Below are 14,158 nucleotides of genomic sequence, written 5' to 3' on the forward strand. Positions count from 1 at the left end.
GTGGCTTTTCTTCGCTATTCCCCCTAGGGGTTCAAATTGAAGCCACAATCCTTTCCTGGTCTCTGGGATCGGGCTGTTTAGGTCACTCAGCCTTTGTTCTTAGGGCTTAGTTAAGATCAGTTTTAAGAATCCCTTTACTGTTATGCATTTAAGTGAGTGCAATAAAAATATAGTTAATAGACTATATGCAATTGTTTTTAAAAGTGGAATCATTTCTAAATTACATGTAACCAAAATCATATATATATATAAACACCCATATGCATATATGCATTTTATATATATATATATGTATGTATATACATATATATGTGTGTATATATATACATATATATGTGTATATATATACATATACATACATATATATATATATATATATATATATATATATATATATATATAAATGATCTGAAAATAGTAACAAGATATTTCTTTGTTTCAGGTTTATGCGATCAATAGTGCTGGTGCAGGGCCAAAGGTTCAGATGAGAATAACCATGGATATTAAAGGTACATATATGAGCTGCCTTTCCACAAAGGCTGTTGTCTTAAACAGTAATTATAATTTGAATTCCATATTAGCATTAAGGATGTAGTCAAGCTTTTAAATGATGCATATGTGTGTAATAAGCATATTTAATAATGTATGCTTATTAAAATTATAGTTAAAATTTAGTGTAAATGATGCAGAGTACCATGGTAAATAAAGAGAATGCCCACCTGCTATTTTTCTTATACCTCTTTTCCTCCAAATTTAAACTTGTCTGAGAGAAATTTTATAGTCTGTTATTTTGCTTTTTAATTCTATAGAAAACAAAACTCATTTTTTAAATTACCCATGACTAGAAGTTGACTAGTTCTAATTAGATTCCTGGACTCACCTTTATTTATATTGAAAGTCAGTTTCTTTTCAATTAATCAAATAATGTTTACTGAACTATCATATACTCAACTTTATGATTCTGACTGTAAAGTAGATCTATAGATTCATTATTCTGGCAGGTAGTTTTCATAGAAAATATAAGTAAAATTTGAAGTCCCTCACCCCCCAAATCCACAAAAACTAAAAAGATGAGGAGGAATTTAGAGCCATTCATTCATGGAAGGTGACGTCTCTTCCTGAGACTAAAAACATGCGTGTAATTGTGCCATGTCTAAAAATCGGTATAAAACCTGCAGAGAGATTTAAAAAAAAATTAAGTATATGGGCCTTTAGAGAATTCTAACATCTGACGCTTCTCTCTTTAAAACAACAAGTAACTTTTCTCAGGCTTTAGTAAGGACAGCAGAGCACAGTAATTAGAAGTGCCAGCTCTAGACTGAGTACAGGGTCAAACTGCTGAGATTTAATCCTGGATCAGCCATTTGATATCTGTTTGTTTGGGCCAGTTTCTTAACCTCTATAAGCCTGTATAGTGGAGATAATACTAGGTACTACCTCATAGATTGTTGTGAGGATTCAAAGAGCTAATCTTTGAAAAACATTATGACAGTGCTTGGAAACTAGTACCATGAAGAATAAGAAATAGCCACTGTAGGGTGAAGCTGATATATTTTCTTTTCATTAATGGGTAGTTTATATAATCACCATACTATTTATAAGTATTATTTGCTTTTAATTGATAAGTTATGTACTTAGACTACACAAATCCATAAAGTCTTAAAAAAATATCAGCAATTTTACGAAATGATTTCACAAAGAAGAGTTAAAGCATCATACCATCTTAACCTGTCTTTATTATTCAGTGGCAGACATGTAGCATGCAGATAACGATAGACAGACTCCCCAGTAGCCTAGCTGAGAGTTCCTCAGGAGTCCCAGAAACCTGAGGCTCTTTGTGCTGAATTCTTCCTTCCTTTCCCCTTTCACAGGTGTCAGGCCTGTGATCTGTGGTCTAAAAGTTCTTGCCACCTACTCCTGCTCCCTGTCCTTTTTCTCCAATCAACTTTCTACACATCTAATTGCATCACAGCCTTTACATCTCAGAGGGGTGAGCTAAAGGATCAAGTTAAAAAGATTTGGTTCCCTTTATAGCTATGTGACATAGGTCCATTTCCTCATGTATAAAAGGCAAATGATAGTGTCAATTTTATAGCATTATTGAGAGGCCTTTAAAAAAGGTTTAATAAATATGGATATTGAATTTTGATTAAGCAACTTATTAATGCTCAAACAGCTAGTATATATAGCTATAAAATAAAGTGCAACAGCAGGCTTTCATAAATATTAATTTTGGAGATAACTTGTATGCCATGCATTGAGGGTAAAATGTGAATTAACATGACACTTTTAGAAATTATTCTGGCAATATCTATTTAAGTTAAAAATACACATACATTTTGCTCCATAAATTCTGATCTTGGGAATCTAGTCCATGGAAATAAAAAGATGTTTGGCATAGATAAACTAGGGGTTAAGGGGAAGTGCAAGTTATGACTAGAATAGAAATTGGTAAATGAGGTAAAGGAGGTGAAAGAAGAAGACACTCCGATAGTAGTATAATAATGCATTTATGAAAATTATGTATGAGTGACAGCACACAGAATTTGAATTTATTTAATATGTGAAGAGAAGTCAGATGACCAAAAAATCACACCTGGGCCCCATTATCTCAGGAAAGTCTCAAATATGTAATTATACCACCAGGAGATAGTGATTGCTAAATATTTGCTGTATCCAAGAGAAACTCTGTTTCATTCGTTATTTATGTTTGTTATCACTTTATCTATAAATTACCTGCATGAAATAAGAATTTTAAATGGGTTTTTCTTCTCTTTAGAAACAAAAAATCAATCGTAATGATATTTCTTCTTTGTTTATAGCTCCAGCACGACCAAAAACCAAACCAACCCCTATTTATGATGCTACAGGAAAATTGCTGGTCACTTCAACAACAATTACAATCAGAATGCCAATATGTTACTACAATGATGACCACGGACCAATCAGAAATGTACAAGTGCTTGTAACAGAAGCCGGAGGTATCATCAAATGTCAACTTATCGTGTTAAATTGTAAAGTGGAAATTGCTGAATGGTTTAGAAATTTCAGTTCAAAATTAATAATATGAGGTTGACTCCTCATTATCACACAACTCTTGAACTTAATAGTTTGTCAATATTATCATTCATTATACTAATCATTTATTTATGCCTAAAATATTTAACCAAAATAAGAGAAGGCATAGTTAAAATATGTGATTTATTTATTCAATATGCTAATAGGATTGTTTCGATTTTGACAAGATGGAGTCTGGGTAGTTTCTTTGGAGATGTGAACAAGAGAGTTACTCTTGACTAAGGAATTTTTTTTCTTTACCTGCTTATCCAGCTAAATCAGCTGACTCACCCCTGGTGGTGCAGAGTGAGAGGTGTTGCATTCAGCTTTTCTTTATGAAATTATAAAAATAGCCTTAAACCTGTGAAAATACATTTGTATATTACTTGTAATCATCATTCTTTTTCTCTGAAAATAGCTCAACATGATGGAAATGTAACAAAGTGGTATGATGCATATTTTAACAAACCAAGACCATATTTTACAAATGAAGGTTTTCCTAACCCTCCGTGTACAGAAGGAAAGACAAAGTTCAGCAGCAATGAAGAAATCTACATCATAGGCGCTGATCATGCATGTATGATTCCTGGCAATGAAGACAAAATTTGCAATGGACCTCTGAAACCAAAAAAGCAATACTTGTAAGTTTAGTTTATACCTACCATGCATCGTGTTAGCAAGATAGTGGGTGTCTTTCACCCAACCAACCACCTATCCTTTCATCTTTCCAGTAAGCACTGGGCATCTGTCAGGTATTGTGACCTGGTCTTTTAGGCCCTAGGAATGTAGAGATCAACAAGGAATTGTCCTCGTACTCCACAAAATACAGTTCTATAGGAAAAGCAGGCAAACCTAAACATAATTATGATTTGATCTGATAAGTGACATAAGGTCAATAGAAAAAATGTGCAATTGGAGAATATAGATAGGATAATTTAATTCTTCATGTAGAGGATAATATGACTAATGTGTAATATTTTGTGTGTTTCACTCAGTATTTTGCCAAGTATGCTAATATGCAGGTTTTTAGAAACACTATTAGTCTTTTGGTTAATGATGCCTTTAGTTTAGTTCATTCATAGCAATAGTTTTCTGCTCTTTATGCCATCAAACATCTGAATGAGTAATTGAAATTTTTACAACTCACTCTAATATTTGACATTTTAATAATTGTATATCATATTAAAAATCAATGCTGATATTTTGGCTTTGCTAAATTGATCATATTTTTTTCTATTAAATTGACTATCAGTTTGTGTCATAAGGCTACAATTTTTTAAAAATCTTAATTTATTTGATTTTCAAAATATAATTTTTCTACTAAATTTGAAAAATATAGCTAGTTTCAATTTTGCCTGCTAATTAAAGCATTATTAAATTTTTGTAAATGTCCTAGACCAAATTATCATTAGACACGGTAGAGAAGTTAGGTATTTAAAAAAAGAATGCTCTATCATCTATTATTAAGTATAGTTACTTTGGTTACTAAATTATTGCCTGAAATTTAATCATTATCCATGTGACAATTATGAAAATGGTGTATCACTAAGTTTAATATTTATTCAAATTTTTTTATTTTGCATATTTTTCCAAAACAGACTCTTTATATAATCACAATAAAATCATAAGAATTTGAGAATAGTAGAGATTAAAGAATGCATTGCAATTTACTAGTGTAAATTGGTTTTATATTTTTAAATGCCTGGATGTCTGTAGTTTTTAAATAAGATATTTGAGTTTCTGCGAATGTTAGAAACACCCAGTGATTTTTAGGATTGATTCTCTCCTGCACCCATTTTCTATTTAATATGTCATTAAAGCATAGAAAGTGAAAATACAGCTATGAACACATAGAATTAGGAAGCGTTGTTCTTAATTGTATACATATGAACAAGATAAGTTCTATATGACCATTCTAAATCTGATTCACTGGTATTTTCAAAGGTGGTCGAGCTATAAAAAGTATTAACTTTATATTTGTAAAGTATGTTTGGGTAACACACAGAGACATAAATTATTTCATCTAAACAAATCTATGAGGGAGGGGACCTGCTTCAGTTTAGCTGCTGACTGCTTATGAATGAGCCCAAATTCGGTCGTTCTCTCATGAAGTTCAAGAGGTCCATGTATAGGAAAATTACTCATCTCACATGAAGGTATTATATGTTTGTCTTGATGTTGATTGAATTCCAAGTTTACATCTCGTAAATTCATTTTCTGTAGAATAAAAGTGTTTATTTTAAATCACTATTTGTTAAATTATTCACAGAAAAAAAGTCATATGGCATGCAAATTGTTGGTTTTTAATTTTTTTCTATTTCATAGATTTAAATTTAGAGCCACAAATGTCATGGGACAATTTACTGACTCTGATTATTCTGACCCTATTAAGACTTTAGGTAAGACATATTTTGCAGTTTACTTTCATTTATACCCTCAAAATGCTAATCACAGTGCAATATTCATTAGAAAATGTATTAATCCATGACTGAATGTTCTCAGGTATAAATTCATTTCAAAGTTAATTAGCCCAACTAAGGAAAAAATAGTATTTTGTAATATACTTTTAATAGATAGATGTTCCATCCATTCAAATCTGAACATAGATTTTGATATGATATTGGTTCTATGCTGATGTGTACTAACGTTATACTAGGCACATATTTATTTGGCTGTTTAATATACAATCTTACAGTAAAAATTTTTTACATAATAAAAAAGAAAAAGGCCTGTGGAAATTTTTCTGAAATAATCCTAAAAACTAGAAACTTGCCATCCTCTTTCATTTTGTTTTTTTTCTAACCAACACTTACATGAGTTTCCTCCCCCCCCCCCAATTATATCCACCCAATCAGGCCTGAATCAAACACAGATACAATTTAGTCAGATGCAAGTATATTTCTTCTTCCTCCTCCTCCTTCTCCTCTTCTCCTTCTTTGTCATCACCATCATCATATCTAACATTAAATATTCTGTGCCAGATACACTTTTAGGCTCTTTGTATGTGTTAAGTGATGGACTCTTTACAACTATCCTTTAATTTAGGTCAGTGGTTCTCAACCAGAGTGATTTTACTCTCCAAGGATATTTGGCATTGTATGGAGCCAATTTGGTTGTCACGAGCCTGGGGGCTGAACTCGTCTAAGCAAATCTATGAGGGAGGTGACCTGCTTCAGCTACTGGCATGTAGTGCACAGAAGTCAGGGATACTGGTGAGCATCCCACAGTACATAGGACAGCCCCTCACAGCAAAGAATTATCTAGCCCATTGTCATGCAGGGTGTCAGGCGGGGTCTCTGCTCCCGCTCCCCACACAAGAACACAGGATACGGTGAGGCCAAAAAGGAACACCCACGGAGCCATAGGTTGGGGAGCCATACCACTATAGTATCACTGGCGGCTGCGTTGGAGACACAGGAAACAGGAGCCACACGACCCGCAATCCACTGTCCACTTGTCTCTGCCAACAAACCTCACTTGCTAACTGCAATCCACCTCTCTACAATCCATAATCCACACTCTGCCACGCCACGCCAGGACGCCACACCACCGCACCACACCACTACACCTCCACTACACCACCACCTTGCTAGCTTAGCCATGGCAGTTATATTAGTGGCTAATGGCTAACCAGTAACAGCCGATGGCCAACTAGTCACAGCTGATGGCCATCTACTACCTGAGCCAGCACCTTTCTGTGTGAGGCCGAGAGCCTGGGAACTGCTCTCTGGGGCTCTGTCCCCACACCCATCATGTCATTAGTCCCAAGGTTGCAAAAACCTATTAGATGCTAATGTTAGCTCCATTTTATAGATAAGAACACCAAGACCCCTAGTAAGTAATTAAGTGGCTGGGCCAGGATTCCAGCAGATTGCACAATAATTGCACTACAAATACAGGATTTAGACCTGGATTCAAATTTTGGCTTTTACACTTGAGAAAATAATTTAATTTCTATAAACCTCAGTTTCTTCATTTGGAAAATGGTGATGATAGTATCTACCTTGAAAGATTTAAATAAGGCAACATGTGTAAAGACATTAATTTTTATAGTTAGTAAAATTTTACATGCTTAATAGCTTTTGGGTAGGTTATAACCCAAAACTATAGAAATATACTATGAAACTTTGAAAATGTGAAACTTTGTTGCTCAGATCCATAGTGCATCATGCGCTTAAATAGATCTTAGAGAGTTTTGTGGCTGGAAGAAGATAAATGGTCCCACCATTTTCCATCAGAAATGCTTATCAGGTTGTGGAACATAATTGTGTAGAAAACCAGCTTCTAGCCTCCACTTAGTTAAGGAAACTTTGGATCATGAAGAAATAAGGAAGGGGCATGTGGTTTGCTGTGTGCATGTTTATAAAAGGAATAACACATTTCTTTAGCTATGCTGTCTAATTCCTTAAAATCACTGTTTTTTTCATCCAATAATTTAATCATTTTAAAACTGGCTAATTAGACTTGTGGTATTGAAATTGTGAGAGTGTTTCTTCATTTGATAGGTAGCCTTACACACTCTGATACCACCACAGAAAAGGAAATGTCTTGAAAGCATCAACATAATTTCCTCTAGGTTACAGCCTTCAGAAACTATTACCAAAGCTAACAAGTGATCCAGGTGTGTTTACCAATAGAAGAACACAGACAAATGGATAGCTCATACGTCCTTGGGAGATGACATTTTGCAAGAGCAGTGCTGAAAGGACATCACCTTGCAGTGTTGTTTGCTGTGTGCTATGTCTAACAGCTTGTTGGTTTCACATTGATTGTTTATGTAAGGACAATACATATTCAGTCAGTATCTTAGAGACAAAGTTGATACATCCAGGAAACAGGAATGAGAAAGAAAATCCATAAAAAGGGGGAAAACCAAGCATCGGGGATCATGATGTACAGGGACATAATTTTTCTGATTCAGACAACTGGCACCCTCTGGCCAAGGACGAACTCCGCCTGTATTTTGGTCACAGATAGTCTCAAGGTTCTCCTCAGCAATAGTCTTATTTTTCTTCCTTTCTCTCACAGCCTACAGAGTGAAATACAATAATTAATTCTAGAAATTAACAGAAGTACACAGTAGATTCTCTGTTCCTTCTTTGGAATCATAACTACCACTGCCCCAGTTATCCAGGTACTAATGTGTATGTGTCCTGGTAACACCAGGAATCCACACGCAATGTTAAGATGTGGAATGAAGGGCAGAGAACAGGATCCTACCAAGACTAGGGAAGGAGGGACTTGTGAGACATAGACTGGACGTAGTAAGTAGAAAGCTGCTAGGTTGATAAGGGGTGGTGACAAGGAAGAGACCATGGATCGATGGTCAAATTTCTCAGAGTTCATATATTATCTGCCGACCAGTGACATAAGATTAGCTTTTCAGGCCTCCTTAGAGTGGTCTTCCATGGTCTCTTTCCTGATAGATAACAGCTTTATAATAGGGTTTTTTCCTTTTAATTTCCTCAGTTTTCCCCCAAGAATGTCTTTTATTCCTGTTTTCATTTCTTTTTCTTTTTTTTTAATTAAAGTTTATTGGGGTGACAATGGTTAGTAAAGTTACATAGGCTTCAAGTGTACAATTCTGTAATACGTCATCTATATATCACATTGTGTGTTCACCACCCAGGAGTTAGTTCTCCTTCCATCACCATATATTTGATCCTGTTTACCTTCATCTACCATCCCCTTCTCCCCTTACCCTCTGGTAACCACTAAACTATTGTCTGTGTCCATGAGTTTTATTTATTTCTTTGTTTGTCTTATTCCTTTATTGTTTTCAGTTTTACATCCCACATATCAGTGAAATCATATGGTTCTCGACTTTTTCTGTCTGACTTGTAATAGGCTTTTATTCTGTAGTGCTTATTCTGGATTGACTACATGGAGTTCTGCTATCTAGTCATTTATAGCTAGTAAAACAGGCAGGAGTGGAGGAAATTACTAGGAGAGCAGCCCTCAGAGGTGGTGAAATGAGATGCTCATATTTGGAGCATGGAATGTACCATTGATGGAATTCCTTGATGACTAGCAATGTAGTCTGTTTAATGGATGTAACACCATCAATTTCTGTTCTCAAGTGAGATTTCTACCTGGATATTGAATGTTATGATTGTGTGGAGGTCAAATTCACCCTGACGGGTCAAGCACCAAGGAGCACCCTCCAGAAATGGCCCTGATCCATGATTTGACATTAATAAAAGGTCATGGAGACCTAAGAGTTTTCAGAAAAAGCACATTGCCAAGGAAGATAGAGTAGAAGGACTTAAAAAGGAAATAAAGTTGACCATTTCTGCAATAGTCAATGGTCAGTGGCCAAAATGGTTTAATGGCTGTGAGAATGGGGGCAAGCAAATAATATAATGCATTGATATAATACCCCTGATGTCATCATAAAATTAGAAAAACATGTTTGGGTCCTTCTTTCTCTCAAATATATCAAGTATTGGGATATAGGATAGCATTTGTAACAGGCTCGTGGCTCTCAACATTCCTAATAAGCTTGCTGAAGACATGTATGTATGTGATCCCAGACTTCCATGAAAGAAGTATAGATCCCATTTAGGTCATCAAACCGCCAATAGATATATATTCATTCCCTGGTATTTTGCACACCACAAGCAATGAGCTACCATCAATATATGTTCAGGATTTAAGAGCCTTTGTAAGCCTGTGTTTCTAAGTTAGTATAGGGCATATATTTCTAAGACAGGCCATTTCGATAGTGGTTGTGCCTCTCTGAGATACCATAGGCAAAGTAATCCCCATAGACTGGACTAAAAGTACAAATAAGAAAGAACCAGGCAGGGCTTGTCTGGATAAGGATGATTGGTTATTTGCACTTAGGGAAATCTTTATGGCCTGTAAGAAGAAACATGGGAAATGACATGCACTGTTATTTTAATCCTAAAGAAATACAACTTATTTGATTTTTTTTTTTATTCGAGATTGAGCATTAGCATTTTTATTAACAAAAATTCTCAAGAATCACTCAAACTCTTTTTGAAAATCCTCCTTAGGCCCACCAGTTTGTGGAAACTGCTTGTAAGCAATGTTTTGATTACAAGGTTTAATTATAGAGGATTCCTGTGATTTGAAAACCAGACACTCCTTTCTGTACCTTACAGGGCTTCATCAAAGCTGAACAAAATGAAACCTTAAACCCCACTCAAAGGCATTCTGTGATTGTTTTCTTCTGTCATAACACTTCTCGTTTAATTACTATGCTAACAATGAAAAGTTCTGATATGCTCACTTAGAAACACAAATAGGGGAGTCACTATGTATTTTTTACAGCGAAAGGATCGCTTGCCCCCCAAAACAACAGAGAACAAGGGAAAGTTTTATTATGTTAACAAGATAATGGTGGACCTCATAAACTTTTCAGTCAGACTGGCGTGTTTCAGGCACTTTGGGCATATGTTGAATTTATGTCTTTGTGTTAGTTACTTAAAAAATGAACTTCTGAAATCCTGTTTCCAAAATGAGAAGAATCATACCTACCTCATGAACTAACTGGGAGATTACATCTGATGAATGAATGGATGAAAGAGTATGATAATGTTTATTGATAAATATACTGAGCATTATTTATGCACCAAGACTTTTATGAGTGTTTTTATGTGTTACCTTATGTATTCTTCTCTGGCCCCCTATAACATGATCTCCTACTTATAGATAGCCTCAATTTATTGGTAAGAAATCTGAAGCTGGCTCCTAAAGCAATTTGCCCAAGGTTACAGAACTCAGAAGTGGCAGCACCAGCTTTTAGATCCAGGCAGCGTGACTCATGACTCGAATCGGTGCTGTGCTTGTAACCATTATTATCACATCACCTGAAAATTGTTAAGTGCCCCAGGAGCTTTCAAATTCATTACTGTTAGTGATGTGTCTGCTCCTACAGCCTTCCTATTTTTGCTGTACAATTTTCCCTTCTCAACATTTTAAATTATTTCTAGCTATTCTCTTTTCACCTTCTTGTCTTAACTTTTGAGGCTAACATCCACACAAGTATGCTTCATTTTTACACATAAAGGTACAAAAAATGCTTTTGGTTTTGTTTGTTTTTTAACAATGAATTAATGTGGCTTTTCCGTACACCCTGGAAACAACTTTTTATTATCTACTTTAAATATTTTGCCAATCTGATGAATGAAAATTACATCTGTCTTAGATATTTTAATTTACATTTTTTGAATTATGAAACTGAGTGAATTTTATTATTAAATTCTTGTGCAGTATTAGAATATCCAGGATGACTAAGCCAAAAGAAAAAGCTCTTTATATTTAAGTTCTGTTAAGAACTTGTTTTCTTTTAAGATCAGTAATAATACTAATAATAAGATCATATAATATGTACCTATATCAAGAGCCAGACATTGTCCTATAAGCTTTATAACTCATTTAACTTAAGCTTCTTAGAGATATAAAACTGGCTTAATAAATCAGATCCATATACTGAGTTTAAAAAATGATAATTTCAATCAAAAAATAATACTTACGTGGGGTGGCTGGTTAGCTCAGTTAGTGAGAGAGTGGTGCTAATAACACCAAGTTTGCTGGTTCGATCCCCGCATGGGCCACTGTGAATGGTGCCCTCCTTAAAGAAAAAAAAAAAATCTAAAAAAAAAAATAATACTTATGAAAAATTAGTACTTCTTTATTATGATTAGCTTAATTATAATAGCACATTTTATTATGCAAATACAACATAATTTAACCTTTTATAGAATTTTAAGTCTAGTAAGGAAATGTTTTGTGCTTATTCCAAAAATTAATGTTCATATTTTTAAGTGAAAGAATTGCATTTTCTATGCAAGGATTTGAACAAGTGACCTCATTCTGTACCAGTAATGCTCTCTGGGTACATGCATAGCAATGAATCCGAATCTGTACTCATAATCATGGCACATTTTGGCCTTTCTTAGTGTTACTTTTGTAATACATGTGCCCAAAGGATTACATATTGTTTGTTAATACATTATATGTCATTTTCTCACTTCACTTGTCTAGTGCTTTGAAATGGTAATCTAATCTGAAAAAATAATTTTGTGGTCTATGAAATCATGTTTTTTCCCACTAAGTTCTAAGGTCCAGTGATTCAATATTACTTGATAAAGTTTCTTTAATTTCATGTTTTCTTTCCCAAGCATATCCAATTAGAGTCAGCATGTGAAAATTCATAAGACAAAGCATTCATATTTTAAAATATAAAAAAATGTGTATCTAAAATTCTTTCTGAGCTACATGCTGATATAGTGTCTTCTAAATTTATCTGGAGATTCTAGAGGATCATGAAACTGATAACTCTTTAAAATTCAGTATTCATTCAAATCTACCATGCAGAATAGCCACAGGAATCTTTTCACACTGTTAACATTTCATAAGCACCAATCTAGGGAAAAAAGATGAAACATTAATCCCTGCATATTTTACAGATAGTTAACCTATTTTGTTTTGTTACTTGATTTTAATACTTTTTATAATAAAATTATAAAGTATAAATCATATAAATTAAAATTGATTACAATTATAATTAGTAGTTGTCTAAAATAAATGATTACTAATTTGTATATTCTTATGTGGTTCAATACCTGATCTTCAACTTGAAATATTTTTTTATTATTTTTTTTTTATTAAAGTTTATTGGGGTGACAATTGTTAGTAAAGTTACATAGATTTCAGGTGTAAAATTCTGTATTACATCATCTATAAATCCCATTGTGTGTTCACCACCCAGGGTCAATTCTCCTTTCGTCATCATATATTTGATCCCCTTTACCCTCATCTACCACCCCCGTCCCCCGTTACCCTCTGGTAACCACTAAACTATTGTCTTTGTCTATGTGTTTTTGTTTCTCATTTGTTTGTCTTGTTCTTTTGTTGTTTTTGGTTTATATAACACATATCAGTGAAATCATATGGTTCTCTGCTTTTCCTGTCTGACTTATTTCGCTTAGCATTATAATCTCAAGATCCATCCATGTTGTCACAAATGGTCCTGTTTCATGTTTTCTTACCGCCAAATAGTATTCCATTGTGTATATATACCACAACTGCTTTATCCATTCATCTATCGAAGGACATTTTGGTTGTTTCCATGTCTTGGCCACCGTAAAGAAAGCTGCAATGCTAGAATTTTATTTAGGATTTTTCATCAGAGATATTGGTCTGTAGTTTTCTTTTTTTGTGTTGTCCTTACCAGGTTTTGGTATCAGGGTAATGTTGGCCTCATAAAATGAGTTAGGGAGTACTGTCTCTTCTTCAATTTTTTGGAAGAGTTTGAGCAGGATTGGTATTAGGTCCTCTTTGAAGGTTTGATAGAATTCACTAGTGAAGCCATCTGGTCCTGGACTTTTGCTTTTGGGAAGGTTTTGGATGACTGATTCAATATTGTTAATGGTGACCGGTATGTTTAGATTTTCCAGTTCTTCATGGTTCAGCTTTGGAAGGCTATATGTTTCTAAGAACTTGTCCATTTCTTCTAGGTTATTGAATTTGGTGGCATATAGTCCTTCATAGTATTCTTGGATGATCCTTTGTATTTCTGTGGTGTCCGTGATAACTTCCCCTTTTTCATTTCTGATTTTGTTAATTAGTGTCTTCTCTCTTTTTATCTTAGTGAGTCTAGCCAAGGGTTTGTCAATTTTGTTAATCTTTTCAAAGAACCAACTCTTTGTCACATTAATTTTTTCTATTGTCTTTTTGTTCTCTATTTCACTTAGTTCTGCTCTGATTTTTGTTATTTCTTTTCTTCTGCTGACCTTGGGTTTCACTTGTTCTTCTTTTTGGGATTTTTCTTGTTTCTTGAGATAGGCCTGTAATGATATAAATTTCCCTCTGAAAACTGCTTTCGCTGCATCCCAAAAATTTTGGTAGGATGTATTTTCATTGTCATTTGTTTCTATGTATCTTTTGATCTCTCCTCTAATTTCTTCTTTGACCTAGTCGTTCTTTAAAAGTACGTTGTTTAATCTCCATGCATTTGTGTTTTTTCCTGCTTTCTTTTTGCAGTTGATATCCAATTTCAAAGCCTTGGGATCAGAGAATATGCTTGGTATGATTTCAATCTTCTTAAATTTGCTGAGGCTGATTTTATGTC

The 14,158-nt window shown here is 34.3% G+C and overlaps 1 protein-coding gene across 3 annotated transcripts in view; it reads left to right on the top strand.

Moving 5' to 3' along the window:
* The window catches only part of PTPRQ (protein tyrosine phosphatase receptor type Q), a 241,992-nt gene that overhangs the window by 180,051 nt on the left and 47,783 nt on the right, over nt 1-14,158 (top strand). For all 3 annotated transcript variants that reach the window (XM_088800966.1, XM_074325366.2, XM_074325367.2), the window contains 4 exons: nt 443-509; nt 2,823-2,981; nt 3,476-3,698; nt 5,383-5,456. In XM_088800966.1, the coding sequence (XP_088657092.1) occupies nt 443-509; nt 2,823-2,981; nt 3,476-3,698; nt 5,383-5,456 (523 nt within the window). The remainder of the gene's footprint in view (nt 1-442; nt 510-2,822; nt 2,982-3,475; nt 3,699-5,382; nt 5,457-14,158) is intronic.

Source organism: Rhinolophus sinicus, chromosome 1 (genome assembly GCF_057876585.1).
Source record: "Rhinolophus sinicus isolate RSI-liver-muscle chromosome 1, RSI-T2T, whole genome shotgun sequence".
In the NCBI taxonomy this organism is placed as follows: Eukaryota; Metazoa; Chordata; class Mammalia; order Chiroptera; family Rhinolophidae; genus Rhinolophus; species Rhinolophus sinicus.